This window comes from Aythya ferina, assembly GCF_964211825.1.
Source record: "Aythya ferina genome assembly, chromosome: 26".
In the NCBI taxonomy this organism is placed as follows: domain Eukaryota; kingdom Metazoa; phylum Chordata; class Aves; order Anseriformes; family Anatidae; genus Aythya; species Aythya ferina.
Window position 1 is genome coordinate 5,897,376 of NC_140324.1, and position 24,093 is coordinate 5,921,468.

At 63.4% G+C, this 24,093-nt stretch overlaps 3 protein-coding genes across 4 annotated transcripts; 1 reads left to right on the forward strand and 2 right to left on the reverse strand.

Annotated features, from left to right (window-relative positions):
• Positions 1 to 520: 520 nt before the first annotated feature.
• On the reverse strand, positions 521 to 2,268 carry GPX4 (glutathione peroxidase 4; the record flags this gene model as incomplete). Its single annotated transcript, XM_084499073.1, has 7 exons — positions 521 to 802; positions 947 to 1,006; positions 1,252 to 1,276; positions 1,387 to 1,538; positions 1,664 to 1,808; positions 1,958 to 2,052; positions 2,182 to 2,268. The coding sequence occupies 7 exons, from the start codon at positions 2,266 to 2,268 to the stop codon at positions 770 to 772; spliced, it is 597 nt and encodes a 198-aa protein (XP_084355199.1). The 3' UTR covers positions 521 to 769.
• Positions 2,269 to 2,403: 135 nt separating this feature from the next.
• POLR2E (RNA polymerase II, I and III subunit E) lies at positions 2,404 to 5,044 on the forward strand. The gene is made up of 8 exons (XM_084499069.1): positions 2,404 to 2,569; positions 2,837 to 3,011; positions 3,102 to 3,217; positions 3,605 to 3,685; positions 3,897 to 3,955; positions 4,143 to 4,221; positions 4,585 to 4,665; positions 4,751 to 5,044. The coding sequence occupies exons 1-7, from the start codon at positions 2,513 to 2,515 to the stop codon at positions 4,648 to 4,650; spliced, it is 633 nt and encodes a 210-aa protein (XP_084355195.1). The 5' UTR covers positions 2,404 to 2,512; the 3' UTR covers positions 4,651 to 4,665; positions 4,751 to 5,044.
• A 440-nt stretch (positions 5,045 to 5,484) lies between these two features.
• Positions 5,485 to 23,818, reverse strand: ARHGAP45 (Rho GTPase activating protein 45). Of its 2 annotated transcripts, XM_084499021.1 has the most exons (24): positions 23,653 to 23,818; positions 22,994 to 23,228; positions 20,798 to 21,128; positions 19,030 to 19,173; positions 18,068 to 18,152; positions 17,629 to 17,701; positions 17,282 to 17,354; positions 16,423 to 16,560; positions 15,914 to 15,978; positions 15,684 to 15,794; positions 15,165 to 15,245; positions 14,552 to 14,731; positions 14,235 to 14,372; positions 13,895 to 14,085; positions 13,633 to 13,790; positions 13,150 to 13,227; positions 12,654 to 12,755; positions 12,114 to 12,277; positions 11,381 to 11,569; positions 10,867 to 11,004; positions 9,455 to 9,696; positions 9,060 to 9,321; positions 8,598 to 8,700; positions 5,485 to 8,148 (listed from the first exon to the last, which is right to left on the reverse strand). In XM_084499021.1, exons 2-24 carry the CDS (start codon positions 23,081 to 23,083, stop codon positions 7,814 to 7,816), a joined length of 3,471 nt encoding a protein of 1,156 aa, XP_084355147.1. In that variant the 5' UTR covers positions 23,084 to 23,228; positions 23,653 to 23,818; the 3' UTR covers positions 5,485 to 7,813. The 2 variants fall into 2 exon arrangements, with proteins under 2 accessions (XP_084355147.1, XP_084355146.1); XM_084499020.1 differs by lacking the exons at positions 22,994 to 23,228; positions 23,653 to 23,818 and adding an exon at positions 22,212 to 22,513.
• Positions 23,819 to 24,093: the final 275 nt, after the last annotated feature.

Here is a 24,093-nt window from a genome sequence, read left to right on the forward strand (position 1 = left end):
GCTTTGCCCCGCAGCCCCATCCCCAGCTACGTGTGGGATTTCACCACGGCCCAACAGGACCAGGTTTTGTTTCGCAGTAATTGTCTGGGTGGATCTTGCGCCACCAAACTGGGCGCTTTGGTATTGGGGTCACTGGGATGCTGCTGCACGCCCGGACTCTTGCCTCGAGCCCACCCCAGCTCCTTGCTTTAGCAGAAATCTTTCACCTTTTGGGAGCTGCCCCGTGGTTTGTGGTGCAGCGATTCCACCCAGGTGCAGGCAGCGGAGACAGATCCCCACAGGGGCTCCCCACAGCCACGCTCCTCCCTGCTTTGGCTTTTCTTGTGTGAACCCCTCGGGGCTCCTGCTGACCCAGGCTTTGTGTGCAATTAATTCCCCTGTCAGCACTAATGAGGATTATCCCTGCCGGGCTCTAGTGAGCTGGCGCAGGAGTTGTGTAAGGTCTTAGTCCCCGAGCTGCAGGGGAGCAGCGCAGCAGCTCCAGCCCCACCACCCCGCACACAGACACGCACACAACCACTCATTTCTAGCACGTTTATTGCAAGGGGACATCAGGTGCTGTTTTGTGCCTACAGGAAAGGGGTTGCCCAGCAGAGGCCACTGGCCCTGTGAAGCCTTCTTCCAGCAGGTGCACGCCAAATCTTCAGGTTTGCCTCACCAGCAAGCTGGCTTGAAGACAGACCGTCATTCGTGCTGGGTGAGAAGAGTCCCCAGGGAGCAGGAGGGCCAGTGCTGGGCACATGAGACAGTGCAGGCAAGATGAGCAGGTCTACAGGTAGGAGGGCAGGTCCTTCTCGATGACCTGTGAGAAAGAAGGGAGCATCGCAGTGAGAGCGTCGCTGCCCCCTGAACATGCCAGAAGCCCCCCGTGCCCTGCCTGGAACCCGTGTGCTGGGTGCCACGGGACAGGCAGAGCCCAAACACCGACCGTGCGGGCAGCACTTACGTAGGGATCCTCCATGGGGCTGTATCTCTTCACCACTTGGCCCTCCCGGTTGATGAGGAACTGTGGAAGCAAAGCAGAACCCAAACATGTGAGTCTGGCCCTGACCCAGGCGCTGCAGCCGTGGGGGGTGGCGGAGCGGCGGGGCAGTGGGGATCTGTGTCCTTGGGGCACTCCCACGCCCGCATCCCAGAGCAGGGCTGGGACACAAGGATCCCGCTCCCCGCAGCGCTCCAAGCGCCCCTCACCACCCCCACGGGTAAGGATGTGACCCACGTGTGGCTCAGGAAGAGGCAGCACAATCCTACCTTAGTGAAATTCCACTTTATGGCACTAGGAGAGAAAAAAAACACAGGAGTGAGACACAAAAACCTTCCCCGCTGCAGCCAGCCCCCCCCTGCCACGGGGCCGGCCGCTTTCCGCAGCCCCCTCCCCGCACTCACTTGCCCAGGGTGCCTCTTCCCTTGGGCTGCTCCTTCATCCACTTCCACAGGGGGTGGGCGTCGTCCCCGTTGACATCGATCTTGCTGAACATGTCGAACTTCACCCCGTAGTTCTCAGCAAATGCCTTAATCTGCGCGTTGTCCCCAGGCTCCTGAGGAACCAAAACAAAGAGCAAAGCCCTCGGTGGAGCGGGCGACTCCAGGCACAAACCCTCGCGGGTCAAGGTCAGGAGGACGCCCCCTCCCCTCCCCTCCCCCCTCCCCCCAGACCCCATACCTGCTTCCCGAACTGGTTGCAGGGAAAGCCCAGGATGCGTAAACCCCTCTCAGCGTAGCGGGCGTGCAGGTCGACCAGCTGAGTGTAGTTCACGGCGGTTTTCCCTCATTTGGAGGCCACGTTGGTGATGATGCACACGGAGCCCCTGCGGGGGGGGGGGGGGGGCGGCGTGGGCCGGGGGGCGAGGCTGCCCCGGGGGGTGCGGGGGTGGGGGATGGGGGTCGTGGAGGCCGCCCCGGGGGTGTTGAGGTCGCCCCGTGGGGGGGGGGGGGGGGGGGGGTGAGGCCGCCCTACCTGTACCGCTCCAGGCTCACATCGTTGCCGTCGATGTCCAGGGCGTGGAAGTCGTAGATGGCCCTGGCCGAGCGCCAGTCCTCCGCCTGGGCGCACTGCGGGGCCGCGGCACGGGGTCAGCCGCCGCCCCCGGCCCCCACCGGCCCCGATCCGCCCCGATCGGCCCCGATCCGCCCCGTTAAGCCCCAATCGGCCCCGTTCGGCCCCCCCGCCCCCCCCCTCACCATGCTCCGTCCCGGTCCCGCTCCCGCTCCCGCCGCCGCCGCCGCCGCGCGCCGCAGCGCCCGGCCCCAGCCCCAACCCCAGCCCATGGCGCCCCGCCCCCTCGCCCCGCCCCCCCGCCGCCTCTCCGCCACTCAGCGCCCGCGGGAGGGTCCGGCCCGCAACGGACAGCTCAGGTGACCAATAGAACAGCGAGGTGGCACGGCGGAGGGGGCGGGGGCTCCGGAAGGGGGACTACAACTCCCAGCATCCCCCGCGCGGCTGAGGACCCCTGTTTAGGGCAGCCCCGCCTGTCGCGGGGGGCAGCCCGGGGGCCTCAGTGGCAGCGGCAAGATGGACGACGATGAGGAGACCTACCGGCTGTGGAAGATCCGCAAAACCATCATGCAGGTGGGGCTGGGGGGGCCGGGGGATGGGCTGGGGGGCTCGAGGGAGGCTGGGGAGGCTCGGGGGGGCCGGGATTGGGGGTGGGGGGGTCCGGGGGGGCAGGGACTGGGCCTAGGCCTAGGCCTAGGGCCTGGGGGGGGGGGCCTGGGCTTGGGGGCTGGGGGAGGCCGGGGCCGGGGCCTGGGCCTGAGGGGGGGGCTGGGGGGCCGGGCCGGGGTCTGAGGGGTCCAGGCCGTGCCCCCCGGCCTCACGCCGCCGCCGCCCCCGCAGCTGTGCCACGACCGCGGGTACCTGGTGACGCAGGACGAGCTGGACCAGACGCTGGAGGAGTTCAAGGCGCAGTTCGGTGACACCCCCAGCGAGGGCCGCCCGCGCCGCACCGACCTCACGGTGCTGGTGGCGCACAACGACGACCCCACGGACCAGATGTTCGTCTTCTTCCCCGGTGGGCTGCGGGGCCGGGCAGGGGTGGGCACGGGCCGGGGAGTTGGGGACAGGTTCCTGACCGTAACCCCGCGGCCGGGTTTGTCTGCAGAGGAGCCCAAGGTCGGCATCAAGACCATCAAGATGTACTGCCAGCGCATGCAGGAGGAGAACATCACCAGGGCGCTGATCGTGGTGCAGCAGGGCATGACGCCCTCGGCCAAGCAGGTACCGAGGCAGCAGTCCTATCAGCTCGGCTATCGCGACCCGGGGGTGGTTTGTTTCTGTTTTTTTGGTATTGCTTCAGGTTAACAAAAACCTCGAATTTCAACCCAGAGAAAATCTTCCACAGAAAGCAGTCATGCCTTGACACAGGCTCTTGGGGTGTTTAAACAGAACAGCCGGTTCTGGCTGCAGAACAAATGGCAGGCCACGAGTAGTCAAGGGGCTGGTGGGAGAAACAGAGATACCAGGAGCGCTGTTTGCTCTCTGTACGGGTACCTGTACCTGTGCCAGCACAAGGACAGCACTACCACACTCGCAATTGGCTGGTCCGAACACAGGTGGGGTTGTCCTAGAGCAGTGCTGCGGCCTGACTTGCTTCTTCCTCCCCAGTCCCTGGTGGATATGGCTCCCAAGTACATCCTGGAGCAGTTCCTGCAGCAGGAGCTTCTGATCAACATCACAGAACATGAGGTGAGCGGTGCTGGGGAGTGGAACACAAGTGGGATGGTCGGTCTCACTCTGAGCTGAGGCTCAGGCTGCTCTGAGAGACCTCCCCTCAGTTGGAAGGCCGGGCTCTGTAGTTCTCTTCCTTCCCTGCACGTTGCTTGTCCTGCCGCTGTGCGGAGACAGCTGCTTTCTCAGAATTTCTGGTCTTGCAGTCTCCTTCTTCTGTTGTTTACAGTTGGTCCCAGAGCATGTCGTCATGACAAAAGAAGAAGTAACCGAGCTGCTGGCCAGATAGTATCCTTTGTTTGTTCCTTCCCTTCCCGTCTGGGTGCGATGTGTGCTTGCTTTGGGCTGCAAATGAAAGCATCCGACTGTGACAGTTTATTGCTTGCTTCTGGTAGCTGTGCCTGGCCTCAGAACAAGGGGAAACCTGGGCTGCGTGCTCGTTGTGCTGGTGAAGCTTCTCCTTGACTCTGTGCAGTAAGCTGAGAGAGAACCAGCTCCCGAGGATACAGGCTGGGGATCCTGTGGCCCGGTACTTTGGGATAAAGCGAGGACAGGTAAGAAAGAGGCTGGTGTCAGGCTGCAGTGCCCTGTGGGCAGGGCAGGGGGCTGCGGTAGCACGGTACTGCAGGACTCCAGAGACAAGAAGGCTCTCATTCAAATATAAAAGCTGTTACGGGTTACTTTGGGATGTGTAAGCCAGGCAGGCTTCTGGACAGCAGATAGCTCTGGGGACAGTCCTGGCTGCCTGTGGAACCAGCAGCTGTGACACCGGCCCCAAACTGCCACCCCCTGTGCCCAGTGGCTGCCCAGTGCTGCAGTTTTGTGGCCCTTCTGGGTGCGAGTGCACAGACATGTTGGGTAGGGAAAACTTGCCAGCAGCTTCTCTCCCTCACGAGTTCCTTCTGCCGGCCTTCCAGGTGGTGAAGATCATACGACCCAGTGAGACTGCGGGCCGCTACATCACCTACAGGCTGGTGCAGTGATGCAGGGCTCTCGAGGTGAGGTGGAGTGCTCGGCCTTGAGTGCTCTGCTGGGGGAGGTGAGGTGTGAGCTGCTCCACATCCCAGGCTCTCTTTCTTCCAGGTGCAGAAGTGTCCTGTGACGGCTCTGATCTTCCCACCCCTGGCAATTTGCAAATGCTCCGAAGTGTCTGCCTCTTCACACATGCAGTTGTTTTTCTTGGCCCAGATCCTCGTTTTCCAGCATAGATTTTGCTCTAACTCCTTGTCCTTCATGAAGGACTAATGCCATGAAAAGTAACTTGAAGCAGCTGAAGCGTGCAGGGAGGAAGTGAGTGGAAAAAGGCCTTTGCTTTCCTATTATGTTTTATAGGACCTTACCTTTAATAAAGGTTTGCACTCTTAGTGCTCTTCACTATTACTGTGTTTGTCTGTCATTTCCTGTATCAAAGCCTTAAGGCCTTTGCAAGTTCCTGTTTTTTTTCATTCTGTTTAGAATATACATGTGTTGCTGCTAGAGCTCTGAACTCCTCGTGGCTGAGCCAAGAGCTCATCCTGCAGAGCTCTGACGTGTCTGGCTGTCGTGTGCAGTTCTAACACGGCGGCTCAGACTTACCTTGTTGTGAGCTGTTCTAGCCTCTGACCTCTGTTTTGAGACTGGTATTCAAACATTGCAAAGGAGAGTTGCTTGTCCCCACCCCAATTACTTTGATTTTTAATTTGTTCCAGGTCTCCTGAGGGTTTTTAAACTTCATTTGACTTGCTGGAGCTATTTTTAGTACTTCATTACAGTGCTTAGGCCCCTGCAGCTGTGGGCATATGAGCCTGGAAGACTTTGATCTCCAGGACAGACACGGGTTGGAACACATGAGTTTTATTCATTCTGGAAGCAGGTCAACCTGAACACAGCAAAACACAAAAGGTAGTTTCATACAGCAGTACAGGCATGTCACAACAAACACTTATTTTTTTCACGCTGAGTTTATATACAAACAGAAGGGTGCCTGTTACCTCGTGAAGCTCAAGCATAGCTTTTGTCCCTTCCCTCACTCACACTCACCCGTCATCCATCCTCGCACACACACGTGGTACCGCCTGTGGTAGCAGTTCTGATAGCAAGAAATTTCCCTTGCTACCATGAAAATGACCTGCTGGAAGAATCCAGCCATCTCGTTGAAGAGCTGTGCAGCAGATTGTCTCACAAATAGCTCTAGCTCTTCTTTGGCTCAGTTACAAACCTTTTAGCTGTAAAATTTATCTCTGGTTTCGTGTACCTTTTCCCTACTGTGCTGAGATGCTTTTCCAATTAGTCTAGGAGAGCTCTGGCAATTGCAAAGCCCAGGCTCTTTCTACTGTGTTGGGGATTGATCCTCTTAAGGGATCGAACGTCTGGTCGATTGCCCAATTATACAGTGCTGAGGTGTGCGTAACCCTTCCAAACCCCATTCAGGGTATCTTCAGCTGGGACTCCTCTCCCGCTTGGCTTCCTTGGCTGGAAATCTGTCTGCCTCCCCCTCACTGTCCCGTTCATGTGGATGCTCTTGGGACCTGTTGAGGTGAGGCCTGACAGGCGAGTAGGCAGTGCAAGAGCTGATTTGGTACCCAGCATTTCACGGAGGAAGGGTCAGGCTGATTATTAGAGAACTGCTTTGGATTTGTGCAATTTCTGAGGAACCGTGGACTGAGAGTTGTCTCGTGTGTGACTTGTGTGTGCCAGCCCCTGTGCCATCTGCAGGGAGCTCTTGAGCTCTGCTGATCTCAGCCCTCCCAGGGCAAGGGTCCGGCGGCACTCGGCAGTGACAGCAGGAACACAGTCCAGGTCCAGGTACAAGCAGGGCAGGAGAAGGAAGCAGCTTTTGGCTCTTTCTAAGCTTAAAATCTACTTGTTTTTCTAAGCCTCAGTGCAGAAAAGTCTCATAGCTTTGAAAAAAATAATACTTTGGCTGGTCTTGTTTAACCCTCTAAGTTCTGTTGCCAGCAGAGGTAGCAGATTCATGTTGAAGGGTTATATTTAAAAAAAAAACAAAAACAAAAAACAACAAAGCCTCATATACTGGCAGGGGCTGTAAGGTGGTTCAGGCGATGTCAATCCTGTGGGGATGCATCTGCCCCTTGGTGACCTGCAGCAGCTTTTTGCTGCTGCCACAGCTGAGGTTTTGGAGACCAAATGTCTACCGAAAAAAAAACCCTGAGATCGCACAACGTGCAGCTGGGAAAGCCGGTCCCCTGAGCTTGCTCAGCCTGCGGGTTGCTCTTTGCAAAGTAGAAGAATGCCCGTAAATACAAGCAGCAGTGCAGACGTCGTTGGCAGAGCCAGGAAGGGCACGCTGCTATTTCAGTCCTGCGTTGAGTGGAAGTGCTGAGGCGGTAAACGCGGGGCTGGGCTGCGGGTGCCTGGTACAGCTGCCTGTAAACAGGGCCTGGACCTTGCCCAGCCCCAGCGAGCAGCGTGGCCGCAATGCCTGCTCTGGGGGGGTGCCACGGGGGGCTTTCAGCGGGCTCTGCGGAGCCCCTCACTCCTTGGTGGTGTTATTCTGACTGCAAGCAGTGTCAGGAGGCATCAGGTCCAGCTGCCAGCTCCAGGCCTTGCTGCTGCACCCCTGGTCCTGGGGCCGTGGAGCCCTTGGCCCCCTGCTCCTCGGGGAGCTCTGTCCTGCATCTCCTGCCAGCAGCCTCTCCTCCTGAGCTGCTGCCAGCAGGGAGGATGAGCTCAGCTGGAGCCTCGCGTGTATTTCCGCAGAAGAGCCGTAGGACTAAGGACCAGCAGCAAAACTGAAGCCTGGGGAGTGGCACGGCGAAGGCCGGGGTTCCTCCCCAGTCTGAGAGAAGCAAAAGGTCCCCGTGCTTCAGCTCCGTTCAAAGAAACGCGTATTTGGACAGGGGCCGGACCCGGTGGGGGCTCTGCCCTGTGGCTCCCAGCAGCTGAGGCGAAGGGGGCGAATTTTCCCCTCTGGGAGCCAGGGAGGACTCGGGGGGGTTTGTGTGAAAGCTTCAGTCAAGAGGCAGCGGGGACTGGGCTGCAGTGGGCACCCCAAACCCTCCCGAGTGGGCTCGTGGCCATGCACTCCCTGCCACCCCGCAGCTTCACGAGCTTCAGGTCCACCCATGGCGGCTCCGAGCCTTTGCCCCGTGCCCCCCCGGTGCCCGCGTTTCCCTGCCAGGAGCTCAGGCGGGCCGGAGCCACTGCTCACGGCTGGGCCGGGGCCTGGCAGCCGTGGCTGGGCTGGGTTGTGTCGCAGTCCCCCTGGGCAGCCCCCGGGCCGCTCTCGGGGTACTCCTCGAGGTCGCTCTGCTCCTCTCCCGGGGGGCTGCGGCAGCGCGGCGCCGAGCCCTCCGTGTCCGACTGCCCCGTGCTGCAGGTCCGGCTGCGCTGCCCCTCGCTGCCATCGTCGCAGAACTGAGCCTCGTCTGTGCTCGTCTCACTTTCCTGCTTCGTCAGCTGCGTTCTGGGCCCGCCGCCTGCCGGGGGCTCCCCGTTGTCCTCCAGCTCCGAGTCGGAGTCCACCAAGCGGTCGCCGGACCCTGAGGGGTGCAGGGAGCCGCACGTCACCCCCAGCTCCAGGGCTCAGCAAACCCACGGCACTGGGGGCAGGGGATGGGGTCACTGCTGTTAGTGGAACTGGGCTCTACCCTCCCGTGAAGATGGATTTGGGCATTCTGGTTGCAATTTTTTTCACTTGGGATCCACTTGAGTGGATGGCGTGGTTACCTCCCGGTCCTCCCAATGTCCTTGGCCCCTTTACTAAGGTGAATTCAGAGAACAAATCGTGAAGGTGAAGCCCCCCGTGTCCAAGGGCCGTGTCAGCAGCTACTGGCAATGAGAGGGGGCTGCAGCCATCGGGTGGAGGCTTCTGGCTGTGCTCAAGCATGGAGCTGGCATCATGGGAGGGCAAAGCCCCCTGGAGCCCTTCAGACCCCCCCAGAGCCCCATGCCCCCCCTGGAGAGGAGCCACCAAGTGCCCTTTGCTTACCCCCAAACGAGTCCGTGCTGTAATCCAAACTCTCCTTGTCCAAAGGCAGTGCTAGGTACGGTGTGGCACCGTGCGGAGCTGCGGGCTGCGAGCCTGCATCGTCCTGGGGGGGAGAGGGACAGCGGTGAGGGCACGAGGAGGACAACTCCCCCCTTCCAGAGATCCCACCAAAATAACCTCCTGTCCTCGTGTAAAGGCAGCGAGGCTCCATCCTCCCACCCCTGCCTGACTCAGACGGCTCTTTTGGGACAGAAAATCACAAGTGGAGTGGGGATGCACCCAGGGACGGGATGAAGCACAGTAAGTTTCATCAGAGAGCCAACTGCGTTGGCCAGCCCTGCAGCGTGGGGTGGCCCAGCAGGGCCGGGGAAGGTCACTGACGTGTGGCAGAGCAGGAGCAGCGCTGTGCCCGCCCGGTGGCCCAGTGTGGGCAGGTCGTGTGCTCCCTTCCCCTGGACTCACCAGGCTGGTGCCGCTGGCTGTCTCCTCCTTGGTGTCTGCGGTGTATTTGCTGGGGTCGGCCAGCAGCGGGGCCTCCTTGTTCTCGAAGATGGTGGAGTAGAAGATGATGAGCGCCTCGATGATGCGGGCTTGGTGGGGGTAGTCAACCAGCGAGGACAAGGAGATGGTGGCGTCCGTGGGCCTGGGGCGCATCAGTGTTGGCCCGAAGACGATGCCCAGGTTGCTCGAGGTCATCTTGTTGTCCTGTTCCACCTCCACGATCCTGGGAGGAGGGAGAGCAGCTCGTGAGAGCGAGCCAGGCATGTCTTGGGGGGAGGCTGCACCTTCCCTTCCCAGCCCCTGCCCCTTTCCATTCCCACCCTGGGGATAAAAGGGGAGCCCCCGGCCCCTCTCACCTCCTCAGGTGCTGCAGGAGGTACTGGAGCGTGGCCATGTTCTCCCAGGGAAGCTCCTTCAGCAGCTCCTTCAGCTTCAGCACCAGGGTCACCACCACCTTGTCCGTGTCGGCTCCTCTGTCCACCAGCTCGGGCCCCCCCTTCCCGCTCCTGCCTTTGGCCTCGCTGCTGCCCTGCAGGCTCTCCTTGGCCAGGCCCATCAGCTCGTTGTACATGCGGAAGGGCATGATGGGCTCGGGCAGCTGCAACGACACGGGGAGAGGGGCGTGAGAGCCTCTGCCTCCAGGCGCAGCATTTCTCTCTTTTTTTTTTTTTTTTCCCCTCTCCAAAAGCCCTGGCTCAGGGAGGGCAGAGCAGCCTCCCAGTAGATAAGAGGTGGTTAGAGAGGCCGGGATGAATTGCTCCTGGGGAGGGAGATGCAATCAGCATAGCCGGCAGCACAGGCGGGGCGGTGGTTAGGTGGAACCTCTTGCCTTGTACTCTGCATAAAGCACCCCAGGCAGCGTGTTAGTTAACCAGCTGGTGGTTTTGCAGCACCGGTGATGTTTTCAGGGTGGCTTAAACAGGTGGCTGCCGGGGATGGATTGCCTTCGCCGCAGAGCAGCTTCCCTCCAGCTCGGCGCCCTGACAGAGCGACCTAAATGGATTTCTCCGCAATGTACCGAGAGATGGGACTGAGGCTCACTGCTCGTTCCTTCCTCTCTCTGCACTCTGCTTTCTCTTCTCTGGAGAAACCGCAGAGACAACTCAGAGCCTGTCTCTCCCTGCCTCTGGGCAGGGAACCCAGGGACGAGCTTTGAGCCGAGCACCGTGCCGGGGGAGCCGAGCTCTGGCACCGTGCCGCCAGCCCTCCGGAAACGCAGCACGGAGCGTTAAGTGGCGAGGCTGCAGCAACAGAGAAGCTGCTTCCTCCCCTCCTGCCTTGTGGTGGCCCCTTTGAGGATGTGGCTCTCGCAGTTTGCACCGAGCTCTGCGTTCTGCCGATGTCGGGAGGGCAGAGCCCGGGGCTGGCTGCGGGCAGAGCCGCTGGGGAGAAGTGAGCTCGGCCCCGGCCGTGCCGTGCGGAGTGACCTTTGCTGGGTCGCTTCCCTTTCGCCTGCCTGGTTCCCCAATTGCGCAGGGGAGGGAGGGTTTTGTACTTCTGTGTGCGTATTTCTGTGGGCAGGCATCTCGCTGCACCGCGAGGAGCCATGCACCGATGGCGTGCGGCTCGGCGGGGGGCAGGAGCTCAGAGGAGAGGCAGGGGGAGCGCTGCTCAGGGGCAGCCTTCTCCTCCCCACTCCACATGGATCCACATACCCATCCCAACCCCTTCCCAGCCAGGAGGGGCCTCTTGCCCCCCACCATCAGATCACCCCGACCCAGCAGAGCCAGCCTTGGTTGTGGAGTGTCAGTTCCTGCGGGCACCTCACCTGCCTCAGGTAGAGCTTCAAGACGTTGCTGATGTCGTGAGGGGAGGCCTGGGACAGCTCCACCAGCTCCTTCCCGTTCTCAAACGCCTGGCAAAGCTTCTCCACGCGGGTCTTTACGCCGTTCACGCGGTAGATGCCCTGTCAAAGAGAGAAAAGTGGAGCTGAGGTGAGGAGGAGGGATGTTTCTCTTCAGCTTTGCCTGAGACAGCAAGCTTCTTGCTCCCATCCTGTCCTTTTGGGGTTGGAAATCCCCCTCAGAAGGTCTGGGAGATCCTGTCCCAGCTCAGACGTTGCTGGTGTTCCCCTTCCATAGGCGAGGGAGGCACGAGAAGCGGGTTCCCATGGCAGAGTTTGTTAGTACCAGGGCCAGGTTTATAAGGGGACTTTCTGGCCTCCTGCCTGCTGGTAGCCTGCAACCTCTGAGCCTGAGGTCTTCGTGCCAAGAGAGAAGTTCACATCGAGAGGAGGCAGCTGAGCCAGCGTAGCTGAAGGAGAGGGAAGAGGGGTGAGTCACCTTGGTTTTCAGCGCCCGCTTCTCAATCTCGGAGATGCACTTCTTGATGATGAAGGGGATGCCGTCCGAGCTGCTCTGAGAAGCCTTCATGAAGTCTTGCCCAAAGAGCTGCAGCTTCCCTTGGAGCTTCTTGTGCCCGCACTGGATGGCCAAGGTTTCCAGGCACTTCTTGTGGCAGGCCAGGTAGCACTGGAAAGCAGAGGGACATGCTCGGAGCTGGGACAGGGGCAGGGGGTGGAAAGGAGCTGCTGAGAGCCAGACGCAGCCAGGGGCAGAGCAGGCTGTGGGCAGGAGAAACACAGGAGAAATGCCTTCCTTGGAGACATCACGGGGCTGCCCCAGTGGAACCGACCCCAGCAGCTCGAACCAGTCCCAGCACTAAGAAAGAGCAGCAGGGAATTGCCTTCCTGGGCACAGGGAGGAGCAGCACTATGGTAATCCTGCCCCAAAATTCAAGCTGGTGGCTCCATTTCCACGGAACCTAGACCTGCTGCCTGTGGTTACCCCCAGAGCTCTGCCCGTCTGCGTGTCTGAGCTCCGGGCTGGGTTTGAAGCAGATCTGACGACACCCGCATGAAAAGTTCCCCCACACGCCTGCTGCGGGACACGTGGCTCACATCACAGACCGAGTCACAGGACAGTGCGCGTCCAGCTGAGGTCACCCAGCTCCTGGGACGTGTCCTCCACCCGTCCCACCCCCCCTGAGATCCCTTCCCACTTCCCCCAGGTTCACCTCCTCGCATTCTGCTCCCTGGAAGTAAACGTAGCTGTTGCACTCCCGGCACTTGGAAGGGGTCCGGAGCTTCCTCAGCCGGTGGGTCTGGGCGGCCTTGGACAAGCCAACGTTTCGGAAGGGTCCCGTCGGAGCCGTCATCTCGGGGGTGATCCCGTTGATGCCTACAAGCAGAACAGGAGGAACTCATCCACGTCCTGGCTCCTGGGGAGGCGAGGTTCGGCAGGGCTGGAGCAGGAGGGGTCGCTGTGGTGGGGCCCTCACCCCCCGGGTGCACTCATTCTTTGGCGAATTACAAACAACCCACGCTGAGATCCCAGCTCCTGTTGTGCTGCTCTGAGCAGAGCTCATCCCTTGCTAAAGGAAACGTCTTCCTCGTGGGGTTCCTGCCATTTTACCTCTCCTCCCAGCAAGTGCTCAGTTTACCTCCAGAACTACCGAATTTGGGGAAAATCAACCCGCAGTCGGCACTGCTGTGGTGTGTGGGTGGGGGGCCACGCGCCCAGCAGAAGCACCGCTTCGCCTCCCGCTGTCACCTACTCTGCTCAAAGGAGGCGGCGTTCTCGTCCTTCTCCTCCAGCTCCTCGCTGGAGGACATGGTGCCGTTGGAGGACAGCCGCTGGAGTTTATGGCTGAATTCGCCTGCCAAAACAAAACCCCCAGTGAGACCGCTGGCAACGCTGCTTCTGGTCTGAGCGCACTCTTAGCGTGTGGCTGCGTCCCACGGCAAGAAATTCTGTGCCCTGTGCTGCTGGGCAGGTCTGAAGGGAAAGTGAGGAGCCCAGGGCAGCGGGGGCAGCGTGTCCCCTGCCAGCACCTTGCAGGGGGGGATGCAGCAGGGCAGTGGTTCAGGGTCCCACATCCCATCCTATAGTGGCTGGGGTCAGTGGTTGTTCACCGTGCAGTCTTATTTTAAGGCAGATTTTAAAAATATTAATAAGAGGGGTAGGAACAGATGCCACCTAACTCTGACGCTCTGTTTTTATGCTATCAGAAGGGTGAAGGCTGCGTGCCCTGGGCTGCGTGCTGTACCTACCCGTGTTTGAGTCCAGACTGCTGTCGGTTTCAGAAACAGAGGTTGGCCAGGATTTATGGACCTGGTGTCCCCTCCCACCTGCAGAAGAAAACACAGACTCTGTTTGAGATGTCCTCCTGAACGCAGGAAGCAAGCCTAGCTCCTGGGAGATGCTTGAATTACTGATGGGAGCTGCTCGGTTTCCTATTTAAAGGCTGGTGAAGAGGCTCTCACCACCCTCAGGAGCACACTCAGCAAGGCAAAGAAGAGATGGGAAGATGGAGCATAGTCCGGCAGGGAACACAAGGCAGCAAAAGACAAGAAAAAGAGCCAGAAAAAAGCCCAGATCAAAATGGATCTGCTCGTGTGTCCTTGTCCTTCAGGAAATGGAGCTTGCAAGGGTTCCTTTTCCAGCCTGCTTTGCTGGTGCCAGCCCTTGGAGTCCCCCTGAGCAGGAGGAAGGGCGCTGGGTGCTGCACAGGGGCTCCCCCGCCGCAGGCTCACCTCTCCGCTCGGCCCCTGCCCCGCTCTGCTGCTCCTTGGCTCCTGCCCCCCCTTCCGAGGGGGCCCCATCCTTGGGCAGCCCGGCCCCGTCGGGGCTGCTGCTCGTGGAGAAGTCGTTGGCATTGAAGCTGCCTTTCCGCGTCCGGATAAAGGGGGACCTGGCGGGCGGGAGGAAGGAGAAAAGGGGGCGTCCAAGTGGATGCGAGGGAAAGGGATGCGTGACAATCTCAACCGGGGGGCGATTCCCTCCCTGCCTGCCTACCAGGCGTTGTGTGACACGTAAGGCTCGAAGTCGTATTGGATATCGGGTTCGTCTCCTCGCTGCAGCTGCTTGACGTGGGAGGCGTATTGCTGCCCGGGGTCGTACAGCTTGCTGCTCTCGCACAGCGTCTGGAAGTAGACGGGCAGCGGAGCTGTCTGCATGTGCATGATCTGGTAGAAGGCGATTGTGGCCTAAAATTAACGCAGAGAAAACCAGGCGTGAGCTTTGTGAGGTGATACACGAGGGAAGGAGAAACAAGGAGCCCCCGGTCAGCCCGGAGCAGTGCTGGGTCTGCAGCCCCGACCCTTGGCTTTTTGGGGCTGCCCCCTGCCCCACTCACCAGCTTGATGACCTGGTCGCTCTGCTTGATCAGCTCGTGGATCTGCCGCAGGGAGTTCACCTTGGTGTCCTCCAGCTCCTGCTTCTGCGTGTTGGCGTCTGCGATGCAGGTCCGATAGGTGGCCATCGCCTCTTCTGCCTGGGAGATGGGAGAGCAGGAGATGAAACCGCTCGTGGGTAAGGAGAGCTGCTTCTCTGGGGGCTGGGGGGCTCGGTGCAGCCCGCATCATTTCGGGCTGCTGCTGTGCTAGGACAGCAAGGCGTGAGATGCTCCTGGCAAGGACGCTCAGCCACCAACTGGAGCTGTGGTGTTCCTACCTTGTTCTTGGCCTCCTCTTCCAGCCGCCTCTTCTTGTCCAGGGCTTTGGTGGTGATGCCGCTGGTGGTGCTCTGCTGCTCCTCCTCCGCTTTTGCGGCCATGTACTTGGCCTTGTCGTGCTCCTCGCTGCGCTGCATGTATATCTGCTTGGCCTTGCGCAGGTTGACCTCTGCATCTTGCTGCCAACGAAGGAGCGACCCAGGGTGAGGACTGAGCTCTGTGAGCGGCTCCTTGCCTCCCAGTCACCTCCCGCAGCCCCTCACAGCTGCCCTGAGAGATTCATGTGTGTGGCCACAGCCTGGGCTTGTGTCTGACACCAACGAGCTCCACTCGTGGAAGATGTGTGGAAGGAGAGGACTTCCCAAAGCTCTCCTCCATCCCTTGATGCAGAGGGGCTACGTGGCACAGCAGTGTCCCCTCCAGCTCCTGCGTTGCAGGGAGACCCCTGGGACCCCCTGTGGCATCCCCCAGGCCTGGGAAGAGGCTCCTGGCACAAAGCAGCCACACTCAGGACGGGTAAGGAGCCCCAAATCCTCACGGACACATCTCATGGGGGTACCTTGGACCTGAGGAGCACAAACCCAGCCTGGGCTGCTCGCCTTCGCTCCTCACCAGTTTCCGCTGAGCCCGGTGCCACTGCTCCTTGATCTCCTTCCTCCGCTTCTCGTGCTCGAGGCGTCTCACCGTCAGCGGCTGGATCAGGAGGGAGAAACAATCAGCTGAACGCTCGCTGTGCTTCCCCTGGCTCTAAGGGCTTTGCAAGGGCAGCCTGCTGCGAGGGTGCTGATCGTCCCGGATAGCACCGCTGGGCTCGGTTACAGGCAGGGTTTGTGTCGTGGATGGAAAACTGCAGCCTGGAAAGTGCCAGGTCCAGTTCCTAAGTAACAGCCACCCTCTGCGGGACATCTCCTCTCCCCTGTGGGCAGCCCCACAGAGTCCCCGGGAGCTCAGCGAGGCTTGGTCTGTGCAGACAGGGGATGCTCAATCGCAGAGAGGCCTCAAGGGAGGAGGAGGATGGCAAAAAGGTGCCCTTGGGTTTTGCTGAACCTGAGGATTTTCCCCTAGACCCGGTACCTAACCCCCGGGAGGAGCAGGCGACTGGCTAAGAGCTGCCCCGTGTCATCCCCTCACCTGGAGGAAGGTCTGGTGCTGCAGGGTGTTGACAGTCTGCAGAACCGAGGTGCCGTACTCCATATCCTGCTCCAGGGCCAGCAAGTAGATGGACAGGAACGGCATGCTTGTCTGAGAAAGGAGAAAACGCACAGCCCTGAGCCTCGGCACCGCAGCACGAAGCAGAGAGACGCGTCCCCCGGTGCGGCGTTTGGAGGAGGAGCACGGGGGAGGCCTGACCGTGGACTTACCTCTTGGGTGATGGTTTGCTTGCAGCTGTTTGCCATCTTCTGAAGCCCTTTGGCAAACTCCATTTCTGGAAGGAAAAGGTTGGAAGTGAAAAGAGATGAAACCCAAGGGTTTCCCTGCTGATTGGGTTCCAAACATCTATCAAGAGCTTCAGGAATGAAGTTCTTTTTGTCCTCGCAGTGTCTGCAGCTCCCTCCTTCCCCAGCCATCAGTCTTTGCATCTGCAGACACAGCAACGTAGGCAGATCCCTTCCCAAAGGGGAAAAGTGGCTCGTCCCTGACCACAAACCACACCATAGCAGCTCCTGGAGCAAACTGCACGCCCCAGCTTCTTGGAGCAGGAGGCAGCCACCAACTACCCGTTGCAAACCCATTTCCAGATCAAGATCCAGAAGCTGTGGCTCCCTCAGCCTCGTGCGTGTGGCCTTAGAGGGCAGGGACCCGTCCCGATGCTGCCCTGGGGCGCTGAGCCCCGCGGTGGCGATCCCACCCGCCATCCGTCCCGCCTCACCCAGCGTGGTCCGTTTCTCCAGGTACCCGATGAGGTCCTTCATGTACTTGGAGATGTTTTTGGCGTACTGGAGGGCAGCATCCACGCCTCCCTCGCAGCGCTGCAGCATGACGTCCACTTCTTCCGCAGCCGGCCGCACTGTGACGTGGGGACGAGAGGAAGGGGAGTGATGCTGAACCGGGCTGCTGCTGCTCACGAGTTTCCAAGACCACCAGCACAGCCAGGAAAACCCCAGCACCTGAGCAGAGCTGCCTCGCTTGTGCCTGCAAGGTTTCCTGACCCATTGCCTGCCTCAGCCTTGAGCTTTCAGTGCAGGCTCCTTCCTGCTGCGCTCGCTGTTATCTGTGCTGGCATCATACCGAAACGTGCCGCGGTCCTGCAGGCACCGGTGCCACCAGCAGCAGCTTCTCAGCTGTGCCTCCAGAGGCTGCTCAGCCCAGGAAACGCCTTCCTGTGACAACCCGGGCTGCCAGCACCCAGTTGTGCTTCAAAGCCCTTTTTGTGCCCGTAATGAGGTTCTTCACGCTCCGCTCGCTGCTGGGAGGAGCAGCTGGGTCGTGGGCTCGTGCCGTGCTGGTGGCAGCGGCTGTGTGGGGTTAGAGCAGGTGGGGAGCGAGCCTGTGCCCTGCCAGCACCATCTCCAGGAGCTACACTGCCAGAAATGTGAGCCCCAGCCCTGTGTAGGATGCATCCAGACTCCAGCACGGCGTCCCCCTCGCCCTTCTGACTGCTTTGGTGCAGTCGAGGGGCCGCGTGTGGCTGGGGAGCGCGGTGGCGATGGGAGGACGCCTGGTCCTGCCGGTGCACTGCTCAGCTGGGTGCCCCGCCACCCCAAATCTGCCCCCTCGCCCCTGCTCACCTGTGTCATAGCTCTCCATGCCTGCAGGCATGACGACGCTTCCAGAGATCCCACTGTAGAGGCTCTCCATAGACTTGAGAAATTGGGAAAGGAAAAGGAATTCATCAGGTAAGAGGAAGGGGAGTAGCCAGAAGGGCAGCGGATGGGGGGGAGGCAGCAACCCCGAGCTGCTGGAGCTCTTCTGCTGCTGCTTGAATTCTACAAGCTACAGCAAGGCCACGAGCTGCTGGGAACATCCCTGGAGAAACACGGTGCTGCGTGCATGCACAGGGGTGAGCTGGATCCCTGGGTCAGGGGCTGAGCCCCCGGCACATCGAGACCCCCGTGCGGGGAGCAGCAGCACTCACCTGGTTCTGGTCGCTGGGCGGGATGGAGAGGATGGTGCTGCTGTCCACCTCCCCCATGAGGAACTCGGACACGCTGTGAGAAGAGGCACACAAACCGGGGTCAGCAATAGGGAGGACGAGCACTGACCCCATTTGTGTCTGGGGACAGGTCGGCCCGAGGCAGGGGGAGCTGGGCTTTTTGCCGGGGTCTTGGAGGTGCAGGTGGAGGAGGAGAGCGTGGGCCAGGGGCTGGAGCTGCCTTCGGGGTCCTGCCTGGGTGGCAGCAGGAGGGGTGCCCACGCTCACCGTACATTCATGCTCCCCGCAGGGTCCCGCTGGTCCCCAGCCGCCACGTGGGGGCCGTGCATGTGTGAGGGGATGGGGAGAGGGCTGGGCTCTGGCAGGGGGCGGTGGGCTCCGGGGGGACTGCTCTGTGGGACCCCTGGCCCTAAACCCTTACGTGCTGCTGAAGGACACCGCGATGGTCTCCACGGCCTTCTCGAACTCCCGCTTGTCTGTCTCATTGTTGGATTCGTAATGGAAACCTGGACGTGGGGGAAAGGCAGGAGCCCTGTCACCGTCACCGCCCGGCTGGGGGCATCCAGGGCTGCCAAAAACACACCGCTGACCGTGAACCTGCCTCGCTGCCGGCGTTGCCTGCCCCCAGAGCCCCCTGCCCGAGGCGTGGAGGCTTCCTCCCACCCAGCTGAAAGAGGAACCGTCGGCAGCACCAGCGCTGACCGCGCTCTGCAGGCGCCGGGGCCGAGGGGCGCTCCTGGTTCCTCTGCTGCTGGGGAGGACCCGGACCCAGACCCGGACCTGGACCTGCCCCATCCCAACTGCCAGCGGGATCGGTGCTGGATCCCGCTCCAGCTCGGGGCCCCGCGGCCCCACGTGGGGCCAGCCCCATGGCAGAGCTCCTTCCAGCCGCGACGAGGCTTCCTGTCCCCTCGTGGTTACCGCTCGGTGTCCAGGAAGCGCGGCGGTGACGCAGTGTTGTGCTCTGCCTGCGGTTAGCGCAGCCGCCCCCCTCCCCGCCCCGGCTCTAACTGCTCTGCCCCAGCCGGGATCTGAGCTCTGTAGACCCCCCCCTAAAAACAGGGGGTGCTACAAGGGGCAGGACAGGAGCCGGGTGTTTTAGCTGTGCTTGGGAAGCCCCAGGCAGGGATCTGGGCTCTCATTTCTGGCACTGCACAGCCCTCAGAACACAAACACCGACACCAGGCAGCCCTGCCCGGGGTGGGGGGCACGGGGCAGGAGCAGACCCCACTGTGGGGCAGGCAGGAGGGTGTGGGGCTGGGTCCCGGCTGTCGATGCCTTCACCCCATCTATGGGGCAGCCCCCAGATGGGCTCCCCGGGCCCCCCCATCCCCACCCAGGGCAGGAGGGAAGGGGCCGGGGCCCGCAGCCCCCTGGGCTCACCCTTCACTTTGGAGATGAGTGTCCCCGCCGCCGTCAGGGTCTCCAGGGTGTTGAGCAGCGGGTACTTGTTGATGACCTGGCGCAGGACGCGCAGGGCTTCACCCAGGCACTCATGGGCCTGTGGCCGCTGGGACTCCTTGGGGTCTGCAAGAAAAGGGGGGGTTGAAGCGCTGCCCCCCTGCTGCCCCCCAGCCCTGGTGCCCCTCTCCCATCCCCTGCCAGCCACGTTGTGGGCAGGGCCACCGGCACCGTGCACCCCATCCCCTGCCTTTGGGGACCCCAGGATGGGCACCGCCAACTCCCACTCCCGTCCCCCCACCCGGGGCAGTGCTGGGCCCGGGGCAGCCCTGCCTTTTAGGCATTTATTCCTCAGCAGTAAATTTTTCCCTTGAAAGCGTTTTGGGAATTTCCTCCTCGTTTCCGCCCTTTCCTTCCCGCCGGGGGGGGATGCAGCCGGTCCGCCCCGCGGCCGTGCCCCGTGTCCAGCCGGGCTGGATGCATCCCGGGGGTCCGGCCCCAGGACTGCAGCCCCTCGGGGGGCTCCAGCCACCCGCCTGGGGCTGGGGGAGGCAGGGTCCAGCCCCAGGGGCTCGGGGTAGGGTGAGGACAGCCAGCTAAGGTGGTGATGAGCATCCCATAAGGACACATTAAGGGTGCACTGGAGGAGGGCAGCCTGGCACCCGCTGCCCAGCTGGGCAAACCCTCCCCTCCCATCCCTGCACCAGCTCGGGAAGGAGTTCCCTCTGCTTCTTCTCAAAATCATGGCTGCATCCCAAAATCACAGTCACATCCCCACACCGTGCCCCTGAGGATGTCCCCGTGCACCAGCCCCGGCCTCTCCCCCTGTGCCACCTCGGGGACGGCCCCGTCCCGGCTGTGCCAGCGGGACAGCTCGGCCAGGAGCAAACTGGGGGCATTGGTGATCACCGACCCCAAGGGGGACAGGCAATGGGGTGGCTGCAGGTGAGCTCGGGGCCACCCCCTCCCTGCCCTGCAGTGCCCACGGCTTTGCAGGACCTGGAGGCATCGCCCCAGCGCTGCCACCCCCGGGCTGTGCAGAGCCCTGGGTGCGTTCCGCACCAGCCGCCGGGGCCAGGCAGTGCCACGTTTTCCATGACAAGTGGGGATGCGTCAACGTATTTTGCAAAGCCAGTGCCGAAAACAGGGCACCATGTGATCCCCGGCAGCCCCACCTCGCTGCGGGGAAGACCAGATCGCTGCTGCTTCCTTCTCCTCCTGGGAGCCAGGACGCCCCCAGCCCCCGGCCCCACGTCCCTCCCAGCCCTGCGCCCGCTCCGGGGCATCGCCCCCATCCCGACGGCTGCCCCAGCGAGGCAGGGCCGGGGGTCCGGGGCCGTGCCCGGTGCCCCACGGGGGCCGGGGGCCCTGGCAGGCAGCTGGCACCGCTGCTGTGTAAACAGGAAAGCGGGCGGATGAAAATAGCTCGCAGGCAGGAAGCCGCGTTATCCTGGCTCCGAGCTCCCGGCAGCCACCCGCCACCGGTTGCCCGCTGGCTCTGCACAGCCCCCGGGGGTCCCGGCCCCCTCCCGGATAAGGCAGAGCCCCCCACCCACGGATCTGGCTCTGCCCCTGGGCTCGGGGTGCTCCTGGACCTGTCCCCGTTGGATCCCTCATCCCCTGTGCCCCGCAGCCCCGTGCCACGGTGCGATGCAGAGCCGTGTGGCTGTGCAGGAGGTGGTGGCTTTGTGGGGGGGTCTGCGGTGCCCCAGCCTCGCTGCCCGCTGCCTGCCCCCCCCCCGGCACCCACCGTCTCGCAGCACCACGTCCCGCAGATTCTCCAGGGCATCCGCGAAGCGCGCCACGTCCGTCAGCAGCTGGGAGATGTCCTCCACGTCGATGAAGAGTCCTTCCCCCCCCTCCATGGGGCTGTAGGACGTGGGGGTCTTGTGGCCTTTGGGCATGGCCCGGGGGGCCCCGGCGGTGAGGGGGAAGCCGGCGGCGCTGGCATGGCGGCTGAGGCTGGTGGGGCGCTTGAGGGTGCCCACGGCGCTGGGGCTGCTGCTGAGCTTGGAGCTGGCGGGGGGCAAATCCCCCAGGCTGGAGCCCGGCGCCTCCAGGCAATCCTTCCGGGACAGGTCCTGTGGGGGGGGGGGACACACGGCTGGGACCCCAGCTCAGGGAGGGACGGGGCAGCTCCCCCAGCCCCATGGGCACGAAGGGACGGGGTGCTGGCTGGGGGGCTGGTGCTGGCAGGGCTGGAGGGGTCGGGCTGCGCCCCCCAGCCCTGTGAGAGCCCCCGGCACCGCTGATGGGCCTGGGGGGGGTGGGATGAGCATCACGGGCAGCTCTGGGGCTGGCATTGCCTTAACCCCCCCGGGCTCCCTGCAGGTTAACCGCCTGGTACGGGTGTTCCACCAGCGACCATCGGCTCTGAAGCCAGCAGCCAGCTTGGTCCCCCCCCACCCTCCTTGCCCCTTGTCCCCCAACTTTCCCCTACTGTCCCCTAGGGCCCTGGGTCTGTTGTTTCCAGGCCTGTCCCGGGGGGAACACAAGGACTGCGTGGGTGGCAGTGCCCTGTCCCCAGCAGCACCCACAACACTGCAGGCCCCTGGTCCCCGGGGAGGGCCCTGACGCAGCCAGACGAGGGCAGGATCCGGCCCCACGCATCCCTTCCTCTTTTTGGGCCCGTCCCATCCCCAGGTCTGGCACGTCCCTTGTCCCTTGTCCCTTGTCCCTTGCCCTGCCAGGGACGGGGACGGGGAAGGTGACACATCCAAGACCACTGATGGAGACGTTGCCAAAATGTGGCGGTCAGAGGGAGCCCCCATTTCGGGGGGTGAAACTGGGGGAGGGAGAACCTGGCACCAGCACCCTCCATCTGCCCTGGGGCTGGGCACAGCAGGACCCCTGCGCCCCCAGGTGCCCTCGCTGCGTGGGGAGGGGTCCCAAGGCTGTCCTCACCCCCCCAGCCCCCAAGAGCCCCCCGGCTGTGACTCGAGCACGCTGGGTCCCAGCATCCCCGGCCGGGCGCTGCCTCTCGGGGCCCGGAAGCCGAGTTTGGGGCGGACGCGGCGGGCGCCTTCCTACGGGGACCGGCCCCGGAGCACGAGGCTGCTGCAGACCTCAGCCGCGCCGGGCACTCTGCCCTCAGCGGGGCCGCTGCAGACCCTTCCCCGTGCCCCCGGCCCCGAGAGCCCGGTCCCCCCCCGCCGTCCCCGTACCGTCAGCCGCACGCTGGGCGTGCGGGGCAGCGAGTCCAGGGAGCCCTTGGGGGAGCTGCCTTTACCCGTCCTGCGGCGCCCGGCCGCGTAGGGGCTGTAGCTGTGCCTCCCGGACGCCCGGCCGAGCATCCCTGCGTCCAGCCGGCCCCCCGCGCCCGCAGGCTGCGCCCACCCATAGGCCCCTCTCCGGGGGGTGAGCGGCAGCGTGGGGACGGGGGTGGGCGCGGGGACGTGGGGACGGGGCCCCCCTCGCTAAGGAGCCGCGGGTGGGCTCCGGGGGCCCGGTGGCCTCGTCTCTCCGGCCCCCAGAGGCATGTCCCGCGGGCTGGGGCGCAGCGCAGGCGCGGGGCGGGCAGTGCCACGGGCGCGGAGGAACCCCGGCTGCCCGCTGCCCCGCGGAGGCGAGGCGCTTCCTCTCGCCCCCCCCCCAGCACCGTTGGGCTGCTGCTGAGTAAATAAATACACGGCAGGGCCGAGGCAATGCCCGAGCCCCGCGTCCCCCCTGGCTCCTGCTGCCGCCCCCCAGGCAGTCCCGGGGGTCCCTCTGCCCACACAGCCTCACGGTCACATCCACCACCGCCGGGCCCCCCCAGTTTGCTGCACCCCAGCCCCGCTCGCCCACCCTCCCCACATCAGGCCCTTCAGCCGCTGCTCCGTCCCCTTCATCTGGGGCAAAATCCCCCCAGCCAGGCCCGGTGGGTCCTTCCTCAGCTCCCTCCTCCTCCTCCTCGTGTCCCTCCGGCCGTACCCACCCCTCCGTCCCCGTGGCCCCCGGCGCTCACCGGCAGGGTCTGCGGGATGGGGCTCCCCGCCCGGCTCTTCTTGGAGATGGAGGGGGTCTTCATCAGCTCGCGCTTCTTGCGGGAGAACATCGCTGCCCGGGGGTGGGAGGGGGGGCACCCGGGGGTGCCTCGCTGCCAGCCCCGCTGCTACCCCGCCGGCCACATTCGCTGGAGCCAACTGTCAGGACGGCGCGTGTGACGCCGCCTTATTTCCTCATCGGCTCTGCAGGCGAACCTGAAACAGGAAAAAGCCAAATGTGCAGCGAGGGCGCGAGGCAGGGAGGAAGGGGGGATCCTGGCCACCCCCTCGGGGCCGCCTGGGGCTCGGTGCCCACGCTGCCGGGGGGGATCTCCGAGGGGTTTTGCTGCGCCGCACCCCACGGCGCTGTGGAGGGGCCCAGGGAGGGCAGAGCCCCCCGGGAACGGGGCCGTGGGGGTCGGGTCCCGCTGCACGGGGCTGGGGGCACCGGGGCGAGCAGGGGGCTCCGGGCGCCCACCCGTGGGATGCTCCTGGTTTGACCTCCCCGGCTCAGCCCAGCCCAGCTCCAGCTGCCCCCCGGGCCCCCGCCTCAGCCCCCAGCCCCCCCCGGCCTGTGTGCGCCCCCCGCACTGCCTCCCCTCGCCCCCGGCACAACCCATCCGTGAAGCCGCTCGTTCACCTTCCGCGGGGTAAAGCAGGGGATCGGGCCGGGGGGGGGGGCGAGCAGGGCGCGGGGCGGGGGTCCCGGCCGGTCCGGACCCTTCCCCGGCCCGGTGCCCGTCGGGCTGCTCGGGGACGGCTCCCGGGCCCCGCACAGCGGGCTGCGGGCGGCTCGGCGGGGGCTCGGGATGCCGGAGCCCCCCCAGGACCCCCGTGCGGGGCGGGCCGGGGGTCGGGGCCGCCTCTGCTGTGCCATCTGCCGGCGGCGGCGCGGGGAGCGCCCCCGGACGGGACGGGACGGGACGGGACCGGGCGGCGGCCACCGGGGGTCGTGGGCGTGGGAGGGAGGCGCTGGGGGGGGGACGCGTGGCCGTGGGTGCGCGCGGGTCCGCGCCCGTGGCTCGGCGGCGCGCCCCGGGGCGTGCACGTGTAAGGGGGGCACACGCGTGTGCGCGGCTGG